At 44.4% G+C, this 19,664-nt stretch overlaps 1 protein-coding gene across 1 annotated transcript; it reads left to right on the forward strand.

Annotated features, from left to right (window-relative positions):
- The first annotated feature begins 630 nt into the window (after window positions 1-630).
- HOXC11 (homeobox C11) lies at window positions 631-13,806 on the forward strand. Its single transcript, XM_080368954.1, has 2 exons — window positions 631-9,477; window positions 10,846-13,806. The coding sequence occupies exons 1-2, from the start codon at window positions 8,802-8,804 to the stop codon at window positions 11,076-11,078; spliced, it is 909 nt and encodes a 302-aa protein (XP_080225080.1). The 5' UTR covers window positions 631-8,801; the 3' UTR covers window positions 11,079-13,806.
- The last annotated feature ends 5,858 nt before the right edge of the window (window positions 13,807-19,664 follow it).

Consider the following 19,664-nt stretch of genomic DNA (forward strand, 5'->3'; position numbering starts at 1 on the left):
GGGAGCCGCCCTCCAACGTGAAGGTCAAGTTAAGGCTCCAGCCTCCCCTCCGCGGCCGTCCGCGCTGCTCCGCCGCAGCCCGGGGGCAATGCCATTGCCGGCGACCACCCCGCTCCGTGCGGCAACCCTGATTATTACCAAAAAACCCCAAACCCCTTCCCCTCGCCCCGCACCGTCCAGCCGGCGAGGGGCAGAGAGATGAGCCGAGCGCTGAAGGAGCAAAAGGGGAGTGGGTTTTCTGGAGCCTTTTGCTCCAAATACTGATTTTTTTCATCCTTTCTCCCCCTTAAGCTGGACTGCAGACTTCAAACAAGGTCTTTCCCCCTTCTTTTTCTTCTTCGGGGGTTGGTGTATTGGTTTTTTTTCTTTCTCTTTTTCCCAGCAAGATGCAAATCCGTCTGCCGTGGAGGAAATTAAACATCATAAAGAAAAGCCCAATTAAGGTTTAATGTCTGAACATTACCATTTCCTCCAGAAAACAATGAAGTTCGCTCGGTAAGGAGAGAGGCAGAAAGAAAGAAAAAAGGGGGTGGAGGGAGGGAGAGGGGCAGAATTTTTTGTCTCAAAGAGGGGGAAAATTGGGCATAGAGGGGTAATCAAAGGGGGGGGGTTAGGAGTGGATGTGGGTGTAGGAGACATTTGGGGTTTTGAGCCAAGCTCCTCTGCTGTCTGTGCTTGAAAATGGGGATACACTGAATGAAATAATGTGGATTTTAATGCGTGGGCAAAGGTGGTTTCTGCTCATATTTGACTCCTGGAAAAGATCTGAGCAGGGGCTGAGCCCGGGATGGGGAAGAGGTTAATAATAGATAAACAATCACCCAGGGAAAGGGGTGGAAAGGGGGGGTCGGGTGCAAGCCGGGGTGGATAAAATCGCTGAGTCCCTTTACCTCTCGCCTTGCAGTAAGTCGTGTGCTGTCCCTCCCCCGTCTCCCTTTCTCCTCACCCGGAGCTGACTTCACCCTGAACCTTTGCACTCCAGAAAAAAAAACCAAACCTAACAAACAAACAAAAAAAAAACAAATAAAGAGGAGGAGAAGCCAACCCAACGCACCCGAAACGGCAAAAATCACCCAAACCCACCGCGCTTGAGCCGTGGGAAAGCGGCAGCAAGAGGAAAAAGCTTGGCGGGGAGGGAACTTTCGCCAGGTCTGGGTCTGTGTCTTTGCACCCCCCTGTCCCCCGACCCCGGCCCCCAAATCTCCCCTCCCTCTCCCGCCTCCCCTGCCAGCCGCGGGGGCTGCCTGCGCCGAGCCGAGCCCTCAGCGGGGATGAAACCCATGAAAATGTGGATATTCCTCGTTTGGGGGATTTTTTGTTCCTGCTTTGTCCCCTCTGGGGAGGGGGGCGATGGGGTGTGTGTCCCCCCGGTCACGGAGAGGCTCCATAGACGTGACAATGACCGTCTGGAAACCCGTAACCCTGCAAGGGGCCCGAGCATCGCTCGATGCCGCAGCCCGGCTGCCCCCAAAAACACCGGGAGGAGGGGGGACGGCTCCTCTTTCCTTTATTTTCCACTTCCGCGGGAAAAGGCCATCACATATTCCCCCTGATTTTCGACCTCTGCTTTAGATCTTACTCAAAGGTTAAAAGAAATGCTGTGTTGGATACCTAACACCGGAAAGGGTGGAAGGAGATTAGTGCAATGGAGCAGCCAATTTTGCATATATTTGCCTTTGTTTAATATGAAAAGATAACTATGTAGTTATTTAGGCAAATCTGTGCTCTACGGGATAGAAATCCATAGAAGTATTCAATCAGAATGCATACATGACTGTAATATGGCAATGAATTAAGATCTATGCGTATTTATGGTGTAAGAGAAAATCAGACTATTGCACAAATTACCCATGCTATAGGCTCACAGTTGTCTAATAAATATGGAAAGGAAGAAATAGAAAGAGGGAAAGAAAGCGAGGAAGAAAGGAAGAAAGGAAGGAAGGAAGAAAGGAAGAAAGAAAGAAAATGCACGGGAGGGACCAGAAGGAGGGGTTAGGTAAGAGTCCGATTATTGGACCGATTTTTAATCCATAATTTATCTGTTCTCACTACATGAGGTATTTTGAAGCCAGCACTTTAATAAGAGGTCTGGGTACTTTTAATTTAGGTATGTATTCATTGCAACTGACCATGGCACCAGCAAAACACCCAAGCCTCACCCCCGGTGAAGAAAAAGATGCGAACGTCACTTTATCCTCTGCAGGGGAGTAAAGGAGCCGCGCTTCTCGCGGAGGGCACAAAGTAAAGCAACTTGTTTAGAAGAGATTTTTGTGCCCCTGTCCCTCTGCCTCTGCAGCCGAAAAGGGGATATAGGAGAGGGGCCGTGAGTGCATAGGGAAAGGCAGGTCCATCCATCAGCTACATAGGTAGGTGGAGAGGGGTGGACACAGGCATTTGCCATAGCTATACCTTCCGCTCCTTCGCCGGCAGCATTTATCTTCTAAAAGCTGGATATACGTTTGGAAAATGTCACCCCGTGAAGCAGCTGAAAAATTTTGTTTCATTTTATGCTGATTAACGCGGGGATGGAAGAAAGAGCCCAGCGCCGCCCCGCCCTCAGTTGCGAATTATTGAAGTTATCCCCATAAACTGTTGAGATTCGCCTTTGATCAATGGTTATCTGGGGGAAATACATCTAGCTGCTAGCTGTTGTGGGGGAAAAAATATTTCAAAAGTAAAAAACATTTTAAAAGGGGATGCGGGAGCCAAAGTATTGAAGTGCAATCATGGAAATTATTTCCTGAGTATTTAAGGATTAAATACCACGCATGCAAACGTGTGTGCGGTTTTAATAAGTCTGGGGAGGATTAGCAGCACACATTCTATTCTGAACTTCGCATTTCGGGGCTATTTTGCGAATAAATGGGTTACCCAACAGAAAACACATTTTCCCTGACACAATTTCCGACTTTTTACACAGTTTTTCACATTTTAGTGGCGCTGCTAAAGTTATCAAGAGGGAATGTCTGGCGAATAAAGGATATTTTTAAAAGGTTTGGGTGTGTTTTATATGTCTTCCTTTGTGCTTAAATAAGTATTTTTAGAGGTTTGGAGGGAGGGGAAAGAGAGGGAGGCTGTGGAATAGAAATAGGTGTTGCTTAACGAGGTCCTCTGGGTTTCCTGTCTCCTCTAAGCTGAATTTCGCGGCGGCTCTAGGAGCGACTTTAGCACGCTGTGAAGTTTTACTTGAATTCCCCAACCTCACATGCTTCAGCAGCTCCCTGCGACTGAGCTGTGCCGAGGAAAATAATGTAAATAAATAGCTGGAAACACACAGGCATTGATATTCCCCCGGCCTCAGCTCTCCCTGTGGAGAAGGTGGGGAAGGACCCGTGGCTGAGGAGAAAATAAAAATAAGTGGGAAGGCCGATTGGCAAAGTGTTACTTATATTGGTTATTATTAAGTCCAACTCTTCTTAACGCCTCTGCGGCATCACTTCTATGTGAATCCGACACCCGCCACACATTTTTATCCCAGACAGTCCCAGCCTTGCCTGCGGTTGGGAAGCATAGTTCAATCTGCTTTTATCTTGATTAAGTCCACATGATTTTGAACTTGCAGCTCAGGTCTAGAGAGATCTAAGTCTTTTCCCCCCTCCCCCCCCCCCCCCTTTGAATTGTTCACAGCTTATATAGTTTTCTTTCGCAGCCTGGCATCCATCCAATTAAATTTATCTTTGCCATTTGGGGACAATAATATTTCCCAAGCGCTTCCCACTTGTAGCTATTGTCTCTCCCTTCAGATTTCCTGTACACATACGCGGTGTCTAGTAATCTGTTTACTGGCCTGAGTTTCCTCTCTTTCTCTTTCTCTGTGTGTGTTGGCTTTTTTTTTTTTTTTTTTTTTTTTTTTTTATAAGTCCATCTGAGGAAGTATTGTACCGTCGTGGAAGGGAGGGAAAAATCACTTTGAGAACATCTGATAGGCCAAAGTCATTAGACATCAGAAGTTGGAGCCTATTTAGCAAAAGCAAAGCTCATCTCTGCGGCTACTGGGAGATGCATCTGCTTAAGAAGTGCTTTTTGCCCCCACTCACAATGCATTTGCAGCCCCGAGTGAGCACAGGTTAGCAATGCAGGTTGGAAAAAATCCTTTATTTTTTCCCCCAAGGCAGGAGGCAAAGCAAACTCTGATCAACTGGCTGAAATAGGGAAAGGTTCAGGGTCTAAATTTTGCAGCAGATATCTTGAGAGCACAGTAAGTAGCAATGAGTAGCGTGGTAAGCCAGGTTGGTATAAAATCTATTCTATTCTATTTATTTTTCTTCTCGTCCCCTCTTCCTTCCCACCCCCCACCCCCATCCCCCCCACCCCCGTCAGTAGTTTCCCCACTGTATGGCTCGGACAAAGACTTCTTTATGGCAATACTTACAAAAAAGTTTTTGACCTGAGTTGGGAGATTGCTAACAAATTTACACTGCATTCAGATAACTCCAGCTTGGGGGGGAAGGAAAAAAAATATCTTCTCTCCCCAATGAGAGGGGAAAAAAAAAAAAAAAAAGAGGAATGATTTATTGAGAAGAGTTCAAGTACAGGATTAACCTAAATCAAAATATAACTTCAGATGTTTACACAGATCAGCTAAAGCCAACTTTCACAACTCCAAGTTTTTGATTTTGGTACAATCGCTACAATGTTTTTTGGTCACGAAATGCCTCTAACATCCCCTTAAAATTCCTGTTAGTAACGCAAAACACATCTTACAAGCCTTGAGCCTATTTGCCTGCTGAAAACGCTGTTAAATGTGTTAAGTGTTTGCATTATATCAGGCAAATGAGTGCAGACTCAGGAGCAAGGGAGGGTTGCTTGGGGGGGTGGGGGGGTGGAAATTTTTTTTTTTCCCTTGCACTTTGCTTTTTCTGCTGGGGCAGTTTGGGTAGAGAGGTCTGCGGCTGAGATGCCAGGACAAAGCTGGGTATTTATATATCCAGCTGCAGAGGAGGCACAAGGAGCGACAAGCTCGGTCCTGCCGCCTCCTTTTCCTTTCCTCTGGCTGAGAAATAACTGAATAAAGGGGGGAAATAATCTTCTAGACGGGGCAGCTTCATCTTATACACACCGTTATATCAGAATCTACAAAATCAGACATTTCCTTCCCCCTTCTCAGGTTCCCCTAAATATTTTTTTACCCTTTAAAGAGCACACATACAGCTTTTCTTTAATTTTCTCCTCCACGCTGTAACCTTTCCCATTCACTGGGAAATGAAGCAGATTTTAAAAATGAAGGGATTGAAATGCTCATGCTCTGGATGCTTTAAGGCAAATGACTTTAGGGCATAGCTTTTCTTTTTTTTTTTTTTTTTTTTTTTTTTTTTTTTAAAGGGCAACCAAAAGGAATGCGAGCCGCCAGCCTTCATTCCGTTTTATGGTGGTCACTTTGGTGGTCAAATTCAAGTGCTGTGACTCCACAGCTGCCTCTTCTCTGCTTCCTTGCAGGAAGCAGGCAAATCCTACCCTTTAAACTGGGTTTAAAAACCAAAACGACACCAGGGCTTGGTTTAGATGTATTTACCTACGAAGAGCAATAAATTATTCACGCACCTAGAGGAGAGAAGGCGAGTTTTATGCCACACGGATTTTTGTTGTTTGCCCTTGTGTTGGGCTTTTTTGGGGGGTGCATGTGCTTTGTTTTAGGTGTAAGGAGCTGCTCGGGTATTGTTTTTTTAACAACACGCTCAAGTTCCTCCTCTGGACGCAGAGCTTCACGCCTACAGGCTTCCTATGGAATCAAGATCAGAATAAATATAACAAAAAAATATATCTTAAAGCCTTTCCCCTTTTGATCGGAGGGAGAAGATCCTCCACGCAGGTTTCAAACAGGAGGGATTTGGGGGGAAAAATAATTACACTCATAAACAATAGCTTAACATTATTAGTTTGTAGTTAGTATTAATATTGGTCCATAAAAAGCCAAGTTAAAAGATCGCTGACACTTTAATTAAAAGTTTTGCCCAAAACGACGTCCAAGTCATAAAATAGGGCAGATTACAAACCTGAAGAAATCCATCTCTGCAGCCAGAGTTCTTGCCCTTATATATATATATATATGTATTCATCAGCCAAACGGTGCATTAGAGAGGAAAACACAGCTCATTTTGCAATTACAGACATATTTATATGTGTGTATATCTCTATCTCCACACACACGCACTCATGAAAGACTCACACGCCCGGATCCCTTATAAAAAGGGTTTTATGAGAACGGCTCTTTAAATAGAAAATATAAAGCTAGAGAAGGGGGGGGGGGGACACACACGGACGGACCAGATATTAATGAGAATAAATGATCAAGAGTGTGCTGTTGCATTAAGGAGATGAAGAAGGCTCAAAGTGAGGAAGAGCACACAACCTTAGCATGTGAAGCCGCCATGTTTCCCTTCAAGATTTCCTAATAAATACATAAAAATCCGGTCACACCGCCTGATAAGCACCACACTTTGGAAAGCTCTACTGAAATATCCACTGTATTTTTTTGCCCAAGCATCCTGAAATCCTTCGCGCTCTGCTCGGCTGAAAGGTACGGGCTTGTGAGGCTGTTTTCTTCCCTGAAAATCAACTTCCCCTCCCCTTTTTTTCCCCCTTGCATTGCTGCAGAATCGCAGGATATGTATATTTTTAGTAGCAGAGGCTGCAGCTCGTCCGGCTGCTCGAGATGCGTTTCTCTCCCCATTTCTCTACATCTCGCCTAGGAATTAAGCAACCCCCCGGGTTACAGTGCAAACAGCAGGCTGGGTGCTGGCAAACTAAAGAAAATTAAATAGACAAGAGCGAAGTGAAAAAAGGAGCTGCCCAGGGATGCCCAGCTCCAAGGGGGACATCCCCGCGCGGGGCTGGGACCCTCTGTTGCTCCCTTTTGGTGAATTGGTTATTTTCGGATGAGTTTATGCGTTATTTTTTCGGGAAGCAAAGCGAAAACACGGCAGCCGTCGAGGCTTTTTCTGCTTCTCCTAAGGCTCAGAGCTCTGATGCTGAGATTTGCCTTTTTTCCTTCTTGCTGTTTGAAATGACTGCAACTCGGATTTGACAAGATCCTCTCCAGAAAAGCATCTCACTCTCTCCTGGTACATCAGTTTTTGTTCGCAGTGTTCAGCCCATCACCAAAGAGATCCCATGATGGAGTTTAGTTCGGATTTATGTGTGGGCAATTTAATATTTTCATTTATTCTTCCTTTTACTGGGCGTTTGAAAAGGGATAGTTCCGGGGGAAAATGCCTAAGTAGCATCCTGTAAAGAAAAGGATAAAAAAAAAAAAGGGGGGGGGAGGGGGAGGGGAATATGTGCTGCAATATTTTAATCCATAGATGAAAGCAGCCACCTCTGCTCGACAGAGAAATATTCTCCCCCTCAGACAGATGATTTCTAATCCAGGTGAAATCCCTATTAGCGCCCAATTGTTGCAGGCAATTTTGTTCTTTCAGGACTGTTTAAAGGCAGTGGGATAACCCCGCGGAGCCTGGTACCGCGCAAGTTACGCGTCCTTCAGGTGCACCTTTCCAATGAGTTTGCAGAAGAGATTTATTTTTTTCCCCCACCCGCCTAATAATTCTTTGCAAAACTCGCAAAATATCTGGCAGCACTTCGGTATCCCTGCTTTTTAGTATGAAAATGCAGAAGGACAGAGGAAGAGGAGGCTCCCGGGGCACAGGAGAGAAAACAAATTACTTTAATAAGAATATCTTTTTAAATTCAGCTGGAGGAATAAATGATGAGAGTATTGCTGAAAGTATGTTCATTGATTGACAATAAACAATTGCATTAAATATTCAATATGCCACTCTTACGTAATAAATATTTAACCAAACATAAAAAGAGGTTTTCGAATATTTATTAGACATTGACTTAATTCATTTGTTCTATTCCTTGATATATCACTAATTCGATATTAAAAGTCATTAAGCCAGGCCTGCTTTAACTTTAAAGTTGGAAACTTTACACGATCCCCTGCACACTGCCATTGCTTAAATGGTATATTCTCCATAAAGCATGCTACCTTGGCTGATGTATAGTTGATGTGCACATAGAGATCAACATAATTAGCGTATGTTAGAAGCTCGTTAATTAGCACCAACCCCCTCACTCCCAGATAGAGAGATATATAGAGTTTTAGTTATAATTTAGCAGCCTAGCTGTAGCTGGGCATTCCCGCCTGCAGCAAGGTTTGGGAAATGTTGGAAAACTTACTTCTGCGCCTCCAGCGATTTTATTGAGCTACCTAAAGTCTGTTCAGGAACACTTCTAAGGATAGAAATAGCCATAATGATAAATTATAGCAATCAGCGTAATTAAAATATTTTTTAAAAGGGTGGAAAAACGCCGTTCGAGCTCCCTAAGACCCTCCCTCCACCACCCCCCTCCCCAGCCCAAATCCCCCCCACCCCATCTCCAAACCCTGCTGAAAAGCAGCAAGCAGAATCCAAATAGTAAGGAGAGGAGGAAGGGAAAAAAAAAAAAGGCAAGGGAAAAAAAAAGCAGTAACTTCACAAGCCACCCCTTGTACTTGTTCTGCTGTGAATGCTGACGAGGGGTGTGCCTTCAGGAAAATGAATACAAATCTGCAATTGATTTTCATAATGTTTCTGCGGTGTTTGCAAACCAATCGTTTGAACCTCTGAGATCTTACCTAAGTGAACCACTCCTACGCATCTAAGTGCTCCAAACTGATATATGACAATATCTACTTTGGATCACGTGTCCTCCGGAGCGACTAAGACGGATAGCGCGTCATCTCGCCTTCCCAAATTTTTTCCCCTCCGCACATCGGATCCAAAACATCTAGCTATAGGAGCAAGAAAAGGAGAAAGATGTTTAACTCGGTGAACCTGGGCAACTTCTGCTCCCAGTCGCGTAAGGAGAGGAGCGCTGAGTTTGGAGAAAGGGCAGGTTGCGCTTCTAATCTCTACCTCCCCAGCTGTACCTATTACGTCCCTGAATTTTCAACTGTGTCATCTTTCTTGCCACAGGCCCCCTCTCGCCAAATCTCCTACCCTTACTCCACCAACCTCTCGCAAGTGCAGCCCGTGCGAGAGGTCTCCTATGGTCTAGACCCCTCAAGTAAATGGCACCACCGAAGCAATTACGCCTCGTGTTATTCCGCAGAAGATCTGATGCATAGAGAGTGCATCCCGCCTTCCACCATGACCGAAATGCTAATGAAAAACGAGAGCGTGTACAGCCACCACCACCCCAGCTCCAACCACCCGGCATCGACGGGATTCTACACCAGCATGAACAAAAACACTGTCTTGCCCCAAGGTTTCGACCGCTTCTTCGAAAATGCCTATTGCGGGGCGGAAAATCCGACGGAGACCTGCCTGCAGAAGGGTGAGGGCAAAGTGGAGGCAGAGTCCCAACCCCACGCACTGTCATCCCGCGGAGAGCAAGGTATAGACCCGGAAGATGAGGAGGAAAACACAAACCCAGGGTCTTCAGCCTCGTCCTCTTCTGTCACCAAGGAAGGAAGCAAAAACAGCAATTCGAGTAGGTAGAGCAGTAAATGGAAAGGTTAAGGGACTAGCCCGTGTGTTTTGTCGGTCAAATTTTATGTGGAGTTTTATAAGCATTCAAAGGATTTTATTATAACCTACAAAGCTCTTTCTTCCAACGAGAAGAATTTTTACGATGGGAAAAGCTCTTTGAAAAAAATGGAGATGTTAGGCGCAGACACAGTATCTTAGAGTCTGTGAAATTTTAAAAGCACACCATCGTGACAAATATTAACTTTGATCATGAACTTACATGAGCATTTTAAAAGGATTTGGTCCCGGGTTGCTGAGGGTAAAAGGCAATTGGGCAGAACACTACTTTAGCTGCCTGTGCTTTCTTTTAGGCGTTAAGATGCATGCAAAATGTTTGGGGCGGCTTTTTTTTTTGTTTGGGTTTTTTTTTTTTTTGTTTAATTAAAACTGTATGTTGAGTCTTTTCTCTTGGTGGGGGTGCAGTGCTGAGGGGAAATCTGCCGAATTTGCAGGCAAAGCTGAGCATTTTCTTCTACTTTTCTGTTTAAAGTGGCATTTATTCTCCTCCAAGCCCAGTGGAGCGTCTAGCTTTTGTCAGGAAGGGCTTTTACTTACGTGGTTGGTTGTTTGGGTCTTCTGGTGTTGTGTGTGGTTTGGTTGTTGGTTTGTTTTTTGGTTGTGTTGGGTTTTTTTGTTGTTGTTGTGTTGGGTTTTTTTTGCATGCGCTCACATTTTCTAGGCAGTCTTGGAGCGTTTTTTAAAGGCTGAATCTAGGCAGCTTTGCAAGTTAGTGTTCAGCGTGGGGATCTTTTGGGAAGAGGGGAGGGCTGTTTTGTTTTCCTATTTGCTTTCGCGATGCAAGTCCCCTTTTGCAGCTCAGATGCTAAGTTCTCTTTTACTTTGATTCTTTTTTGCGTGTGTGGCGAGGACTGGAGTTAATAAAAAACTTATGCGGAACATAATATCTAGTTCCTCTAATTCCAACCTTGCTCATGCTGTTTCTATACAGATAACAGATTTGCAGCTGAGCGTGGTGTGGTGTGGTGTGGGGTTTTTTTTCCAGCCTCTCTAAACCCTGCTCCAGCAGCCTGCTGCCTCCCGTCCTAGGCTGTTCTTTATTTTTAAAAAATAACCTATCTCCAACCAAAATGTCTGCATGTGCCTGCGTTAAGCCCCGTGCAGTGGGAAAATAATTACACCACGGTCCTTAAGACCCTGTGTAACCTCACCTCTGCTACCCCTAACAATAGGCGAACTGCTGGAAGATATCTCCTCCCTGCATTAATAACTGAAGTTAGTAAGCTGCTCCGATCTATCTGGTCAGCTGTGAAGATGGGTCTGTGTCTTACATTTCCTTAGGATATTTACCCTGCCTTCTGGTTCTTTTAAGGTGCTCCCAGAACGAGGAAGAAGAGATGCCCCTATTCGAAATTCCAGATCAGAGAGCTAGAGAGAGAATTTTTCTTCAATGTCTATATAAACAAAGAAAAAAGGCTCCAGTTGTCTAGGATGTTAAATCTCACTGACCGACAGGTTAAAATTTGGTTTCAGAACAGAAGAATGAAAGAAAAAAAATTAAGCAGAGACCGCCTGCAGTATTTCTCTGGAAATCCCTTGTTGTGAACATCTTTTGAAATCCCCTCTCCTGGTGAAGTGTCTGTGTATTGAGGAGGAACAGTTGCGAGCATGGGTTTGCCCTTTGAGTCGACAAAGCAACCTCAAAGTTTAAGCCTTTTCGTTACTTATATTTGTATGTCTGGGACAGTGCTGAGTAACAAAAGGAGTGAGATTTTCTTTCAGTTCCCGCTTCAAGGACTTGAATTCCATGAACATTTTATTTAACTTTTTTCTTTTTTTTTTTTCTTTTTTTTTTTTCCTGAACAGGTTGGGATTCACCCTTTTTTAATTATTATTATTATTATTTTATTGTATATTATTATTTTGGCACCCTGTCCATTTGAATAAATCGCAGTGCTGGGTGTTACTACCACGGTGATTTCAGTATGCAGCTGTGTTATCACAAGAGCGGCCAAAGTCTCCCTGTTAGGATCGAATCACTTCATCTGGGGTGAGAGAGTGTGTGTGTGTGTGTGTGTGTGTGCGTATGCACACACAGACATGTGTGTCCTTCTATGTGTGTGTGTGTGCACATTCATACCCACCCCGCTCATCTGTGTACTAAGGAAGGTCATTATTTCCACCTCCTCCATCCACCTTTTCTATCTAAAAATATATATATGCATATATATATGGGAGTGAGCGTGTATATATCCATATATATATATCCTCTGCAGTATCATTCCTACATTTGGAGTCGGGAGGGGGTAAATCCAGGAGAAAATACATTTGCAATAACTGGCTCTGAAATGGTTTGTAAATAAATTTCGTAGTGCTGGTTTTTTCCTTTATCCTTTTTCTTTTTCATTTTCTTTTCTTTTCTTCCCCCCTCCCCCCTTCCCCCCGAAATGGGAGACGAAGAACAAGAGAAAAAAAATCCTGAAAAAGAATAATAATTAAAACCAATTCTTTGTGTATGTAAAGTGAGTCCCCGGGATACTCTGTGAAATTCTGTGGCAAATAAAGACATTGCAAGCTGTTCTACATTATGATTTTATTTGACCATTTTATTAGAATTTCCCCTCTTAAAAGCCTCTTTGCGGTCATTGTGGTGTGGGTTTCTTCCATAGGAGTTTAAATACCTGAATGCATATCAGAAATATCATCATCCGTATTCATGGGACTCGCTGCAATCTGCTCTAATAGGACTGGCATTAATATGAAACCTCCACCTTAGAGCACACGTTTGGTGTGGAGTTCATTGTATTCATCAGCGAACTGAAATTTATAGGATTTTTCTTGGCCCACTAATCCTACTCTGAATTTGGCTCCAGATGTCTTTCACTGTTTTCCGGTTGTAGTTAATCTTTTTGCATTTTCATGAGAACAATATATTAGTCTTCGTAAAAAACCAAAAATTTAAAAATGAATGAAACTGTAATTACACCGAGAAACAAGCTGCATTTCCATGAGTCAAGGATACCTTATACAAAGCACAAATGCAAAGTCAAGTCCTTAAATTCCTGCTTAAGGAAAACAAGTTCAACTCCCAGGCACAGGGCATAAAAGTGATTATTTTTTTTTTACCCTGTTTGCACAATGACTTTTTTCTCGCAGTGTCCGAAAGCAACACAACGTTTTCAAGGACAAAGAAATCCCGAAGATGCCGTTGGTGATGTGGTGCATGTATTTTGTGTAAATACAACAATTCGGAAGGGGGGGTGGTTTTTTTTTGGGGGGGAGGGGGGGTTATGTTCGAGGTTTCCAATCTGGATGCTCTCCTGCTTTCTGATGGGATTGTGCATATGGACGAGGGCGGGGGGGGTGGGACAAAGAGGGGGGGAATAAAACCCCCAGCAGCCAAGAAACAGCACATTATATTCCCATCCATTGAGAGTGTTCTTGTAAAATTCTCATACTTGCTTTTAAATACAACCCTGTTGAATGAAAACCCCTTTGATGGTGTCTTCTGATTTTATTTGACAACGGTAGGGGAAAAAAAATGCTAAACCCACAAAAATGTTCTTCGTTTGCACCCATCTGAACGCCCCTACGCACCCCCCCCCGCGATTAAATGCAAACCAACTTAAAGCTTTCGTGATAGACCCGTCCTGGTTACACCACGATATGATCTTGAAAGGATGTTCAGAGGCATGTTTCTCATTACAAGAGTGGGAAAGGGAAGAAAAAGGGGCTCGGAGGATGGCGAAGCGCTGCTTTATTTCCTTATATTTATTTTTGCAAAGGCTGCCAGCTGAAAGGACGCTTGCCCCCGGCCTAAAATCTCGCCTAAGTTTTACATTCAATAAACTAGGCGTAAGGAGGGGATTTGGGGATTTTTTTCCTTTTTTTTTTTTTTTCCCCCCGGGCTGCGAAGTAAAATAGACAAGCTGAAGATAGGAGCCATCTTCCTGGCAGATGTAGCTGCGCGCCGGGACCAGACTGAGGAGGGGGCTTATCCTCCACCGCAAAAATAAAATAAAGAGAGAGGGGTGGGGGAAAGCACCTTTCTTTAATGAGTGTTTGCCAAACCTTCCCAAGGTTAGGAAAACTAGAGAGAGGTGCAATAAGGTGAATATCGGGAGGTCAGAAGAGGCAGTTAATGCTCCGTAACAGCAGCGGCTGTCCGGACAAAAGCGGCTAGTCTAGACATTGTAATAAAGACTGCAGCACTAAACAGCTTAATTTTTCTTAATTACCCCGTCTGGCTAAAGGAAAAGACTTCCGCAGTAAATAGTAAACAAATAAGGGAGTCTTGCCCAGGGAATTTTTTCCCCCCCTCTTCTCTCTCCCCCTCCCTGGCTTTCTCCTTTCCCCCCCCCCCCCCCCCCCCGCCTTTTCCAAGGCTCCAGTTCAACTGCAGCACAATGAAACTGTAGGCCTAGTTCAAAGTTTTCGCGAGCTAAAATGGAATGCTAGTTGTAAAATCCAAGTTTATAGACCATGTGGGAGTTTACAGCAGCATTAAGCATCAGTGCCATGTAGGAAAAGGGCTGTTAATGTTCTGGGGAGGGGGGGGAGAAGGGGCTGGCGGAGGACGGGGCGCGGGGGGGTCGCTGAAGATGCTTTGGGTACCACAGTGGGGGAGCGTACAAGCAGAACAGGGCTGAGACATATGTATCTCGCCAACCCAGTGTGTGTGCACCTATACGGAGGGCGACATATGCGGCGGGGCGAGGGGAGGGTCCGGCGCCGGGGTTTTGGGTGCCGGCTCCCATTTAACCACAGAAAACCAAAACTTGCCATGGCGAGGGGTTTTCCGAGGCGGGCTGAGTGATCAGGGGTGGGAGTGAGACCCACAGGAAGAAAAATGTGAATATATGATGTCTTTGAACTTCAATAAAGTCAAGTCCATCACCTTTAACCCTTTTGTAATAAAGTGGAATCAGAGAGGGTCGCGGCTCTCCGGCCGCCCCGCCTCCAGGGAGCCAGGGTGGGGGGCCCCCCCACATTTTTCCGCCGACCCCCCCCCCTCCCCACCCCCAAACTAATTTTGAACCCCGCGTGGCGTTTATGATGCTTAATATTTAACTCAGCCGCGCAGCATTTAATGCATTTCGAAGCAGGTTTAACACACACGGCACACAGTCTTTATTATTGTTATAAAGCTTTTGATATCTTAACGCATGAAAAGTTTTTATAACTTTGTTTGGCGTAAAAGTTTTACAAGTTTTTCGTCTTTTTTTTCTTTTTTCCCCGCCCCCCCCCCCTTTTTTTTTTAATTCCCAGCACGCATTTAGGCTTTTCCACCAGCTTTATTCCTACCTTGGATGTCCATCACAATAAAGCCTCCCTCATAGGCTGGGGAGCTCGCTCTGTGCTCTACGTTAATGACACCCAGACTAATTACAAAAGCCCTTTCCATGTGACGTACAAACACACCAACCCAACCTGTTTCCTATTGCTCCCTGGATTTCATACACAACATATTGGAAGCAGCTCTGGGTGACTTTGTTGTGAAATATTGCAGAGGGAAGGAGGCGAGGGGGCCGGCTTCTAATTGGCTTCTTGCGGGATAATAATGTTCACTTAATGCTGGCTTCCTTACAAAGCAAATTAATTCTTTTTTAAAAATTAAAAAGAGAGAGAGAGAGAAAAGAAAGGAAAAAAGAAAAGAAAGGAAAAAGGAAAGGAGAAAAAGAAAAAAAGGAAAAAAATGAAGAAGAAAAAAAAGAAGCTTGTTTGGGGAGGGGGGATCTGTAGAGCTGCAAGTGCTGGATTAAAGTGTCCAGAATCCTCGTTGTGTGGACGGGGCCGCACGTACCCAGGCACACGCACCCACTGGCACCCACACGGCCCCACGCAGCCTCTCCCGAAGGTGCCAGGGCAGAAGCACGTAAACTTGACAGTGTGATAAGGCGAAACCTCCTTGGTGGCATGTAAATAAACAACTTCAGCTGAACAACTCAGCAAGAGCGGCACACAATAGCCGTGAGGGGAAATCCATCCTTTTGACCATTTCCACTTTTCCTCACGGGTTTGACGTTGGTTTGCAGCTTGGCCAGAGCTGGGATTTCGCAAAAGCGAAGAAGAAAGCCAGTGGTTTTGGCAAGTGGACTCGAATCGACCATCAATTGAGCTAATCCTCGCCTGTGGATCCTAGGGTGAATTCATTTATTTGTGTACGAGGAACTTTTATAGGAGCAATAGCTGCTCCCGGCGGAGAGGCAGGGCTGGGCACAGGCAAGCAGGCAGCAGCCCCCGAGTCCTGGAGCCCTCTCCCAGGGACCCTGGTGGCCCATAACCTTGGCGAAAGGCAATTAAATTGGTTCTCCTGAAGCACCGCTCTGCCGAGGGGGGACCGGCGGCGAATTTGCTGCTGAAATATTGCAAAGCCACCGGCAAAAGGAGGAGGGAGGGGAAGGGAGGGAGAGGGGGAGAGGGAGAAAACTTTGGGGAAGGAATTGCGGATTTGAGGCAAAGCGTTTGCAAACTTGCGATTTGATTTTTACCCCCCCTCCGAAAGAAAAAAAAAAAACCAAACTCCTAAAAATAAATAGACCCCCCCAATAAATAGACCTCCAAACATAGTCCCCCATGATTAAATAGACCTCCAAAAATAAATGGCCTTCCATAAAGAAATAGCTCTCCCCCAAATAAATGGCCCCCTAAAAACAAATGCCCCCCAAAAAAGGGACACGAGGGCGGTGTGGGGGCAGCTCATAGCTGCGCTGCCCCTCCGCTGTCCGGGAATATATTAAAAATATGAGTTTTATTATTTTGCCCCAAAATGGCGGCTCATTAAGGCCTGGCTTATCCGCCTTTCATAAAGTTGGGGATGGAGGGATGCACAGCATATGTTAGATGGAAGCACGTTTCTCTGCTTTTGATAACTTCTAAATTACAACATGAAACCACGAGAATGTGGTTTGCAACCTCACAAGGCTTTTTTTTTTTTTTTTTTTTTTTTTTTAATCTAGAGTTGAGGAATTAGGCTGGAACATATTGCTGATGGAGCCCATAAAAAAACTTTATTCATTTTGGAAAAAAAAAGGGGGGGGAAGGCTTAATGTAAACATTACAATTGTTTATGTGTCACAAGTAGCAAAGTAAATTCGTTCGTTTTAATTGTCAAAAAGCGGCCTAATTCCTTTCTTTGAATTAGGTGATACATGCTCAAGAAAATCTGCAGTCCTCTGCTTTAAAGATGTGTTTGATATAAACCGTGTGTGACTCTGCAAATGACGGTTAATTTTTAAAAAACAGCCGAAACTCTTTGGGGTTTGCGAAGAGCCCGGGATTAAGGAAGCAGGAGATGTTCGAGGTTCTCTCTCAGGATGAGGGCTGCAGGTACGGAAAAAAATATATTAAAAAAAAAATAAAAAGGAGAATTCCTCTCCCTGCACATACGTTTCCCAGCACTCTCCACCTCTGCGGCAGTGTGTGCGTTTGGAAGGTAGAGACTCGCAAATGTAGGCAAATACAGCAAAAGAAAAAGGTCAAGCTTCAGCTCCGATCTCTCCAGCGTATTTCCATGGCTAGGTGTGAAATTTCTATTTATTGGGATTTTATTTTGCCCAAATTGCTTCTTTTTCTTGCTGAAGAAGAAACGGGAGTGTTAATCGCCCGTCCTCGCGGTGCTCTCGATATTCTGCTAAAACTGTAATTGAAACAATAATGTTTATTTTGAGGCGCTCAGCAGACCGGCGTTGCCGCTTCAAAGACGCCTGTTAAATTATCAGTGTTTTAAAAAACTTTGAAAGGAATCATTTTCCTATCGTCATATGTGAAAAATAGGAATTCTTTGAGGTTTGCTCTTAACTCGCAGGGCAGACCCACATTTTAGCACGTCCTTCATTGTTTGCAGTTTTTACCTTTCATCGTTACTCTTCGCCTCTTTCAACTTCACTTCTTTTCTTTTTTTTTTTTTTTAACTTTATAAAAGGGGCTCTCCAAAATCCACATTGCTCAGTTATTTTGCAGCTTAAAAACCGCAGCGCGGCCACCAGTATTTCCCAGACTAAAAACAAAAACAAAAAACCGCCAACCCCCCAAAAACAATCCCAAACCCCAAAACCCCCACAAAAAAAAACTTTAATTTTCCAAACGTGCAATAATCCACGTTTCCAGAGCTTCCACCCGAACCTACACACCTCTGGTAGAAATTATTCTCTCTCTCTGTGGGTTGTTTTTTTTTTTTTTTTGTGTGTGTGTGTGGGCACAATATTTAAGTTTGTTAACGCGGCTGGAAAATTAAAGGAAACATTTCAGCACTGAATAAACTCCTCCAAAATCCCCGTGTCACATCGTTGTGCTCTGTCACCCTGCCTGCTCTTGCTTATGTATGAATTACACTTTCCAAATTTCGCCTTAATGATCAAAGGGAAAGGAAAGGGGTCCAACCTCCATCCAGTCCATGGGTGCTATGTTGGGGGTAGAAAAGCTTGAACACAGTTTTCAATACCACCTCAAGGAACATAATATCATTCCATAATTCTTTGACTTAAGTTACTCAGAAAGAAGGAAGCAGGGTAAGAGGGATTGTAAAGTTTGATAGATTTCTTGTGGTGATAGTTTACAGTTTCTAAGCCAACATATAAAGGCGTGGGTTTTATTTTTGCATCGCTGTTATTGTACTCCAGTGTACTTTGTCATAAATCAGAATTATTTCCGCTACAACATAGGGCATAATACCGGGCAGAAATACAAATTTAAGGTAATCATTAAAGTGTTGCTACCAAATACTTCCTCGAAGCGAAAATGAATGTTTGTCATAAAAACGTAAGAAAACTTGGTAAAAAATACAATGGGCATAAGAAACACTTTCTATACATAACTCACGGTTAAATAATTAGATTGAAAAGGGGACAGGTAAAATATTCCGAGGAAGCCCGAGAGATGCTTTGTCTTGGAAATCGTAGACATTTATATACTCCTCGGGGTGATGGGAAGAAGACGGGGTTTTCTGGCATCTCCCCCCCCAGCCCCTCGTCCCTGCCTAGCAAGGTCCGCGGCTTCCCGGGCATCCCCAGCGCTGGTTTGGGGACGTTTTAGGGCAATTGCGCTGTCTGGGACTCTGGGGACAATGGGAGGACGCGGGGACAGCCCGCTCAGGCATCCCCTCTCCCCGGGAGAACAGGGGCCGTGAAAGGAAGGGCAAAACCCCACTTTTTTTGCTGTGCCTCGGAGTTCATTGGGTAAAACCCCCTGAACTGGCCCAAAAGGGCCAGGTTGAACCCACGCGGCTGGGGGGTGGGGGTGGGAGAGCAGCTTTCGAGGAAACGCGTAAGGGTGGCAGCCCGACGGTGGCGGGGGATGAACATCGGACGTGTATATGGTTCCCCTAAAAGTGTGTAAAATTCAAAGTAGGTTATTAAAGTCCTTACCACGGGTAGACTCTCTCCTTTTAAGTTTTAATAGCATTTGTTCGTATTTATTTTCTGTAATTAGAGTAAAGCATTTTTCCCAACGGGGGTTCCACTTAGGCTGATGAATTTTATTTCTCTTTCCATTAATGACCCATGTTTATCATACTTCTAATTATTTTAAACTTTAAACAATATTCGGTCTCCTGGAGACGCCTCTGTGCTGCTTCCTAATGTCAACTTTCTTTTTCCACGGCCAAAAACCCCATCACAGTGAAGTTTCGAGACATTTTCAGCTCATATTTTTATGAACAACCTGATTTTATATTTACTCATCCCACTGTGCTCCCGAAGATGCTGATTAGCAACTCGGGAACCAGGCTTGAAACCCTCCAAACGTTTACATCGCTAGCTTGTGCTGGCAAACCCTAGTAAACAAAACGCCTATGAACGGTGTAAATCTTTATTTTATACTCACAACGTTTAGACATTCATAAAAGATGAGGTTTCCAGCACCGTTTTTTGCTTTCTCCAGCAACCCGGATGGGGAGGTTTGCTCGAGATGCTCTTGCGAAGCGCCTGGTTCTGCGGAGAAGCAAATTCAAATTATTTAATGTCACGTTTGATGGGCTCCGTGCAACTCCTTCATATCTCCTTCGACAAAGCACACACCAGAATGCAGGGCGAAAAAATCAGGAAAACGTATTTAATCTTTAGGCAGGCAATACAGGAAGCTATGAGGTCAAATTTTGGTGTCCCAAAAAATGCACATGTGTAACTGTTTGACTGAGCAGCATAAATTATTGGCCAGCCACATCAGCTGCAAAAATAAAGGGGGGGGGGGGGG

The sequence above is a fragment of the Falco punctatus genome (genome assembly GCF_963210335.1).
Source record: "Falco punctatus genome assembly, chromosome: 18".
NCBI lineage: Eukaryota > Metazoa > Chordata > Aves > Falconiformes > Falconidae > Falco > Falco punctatus.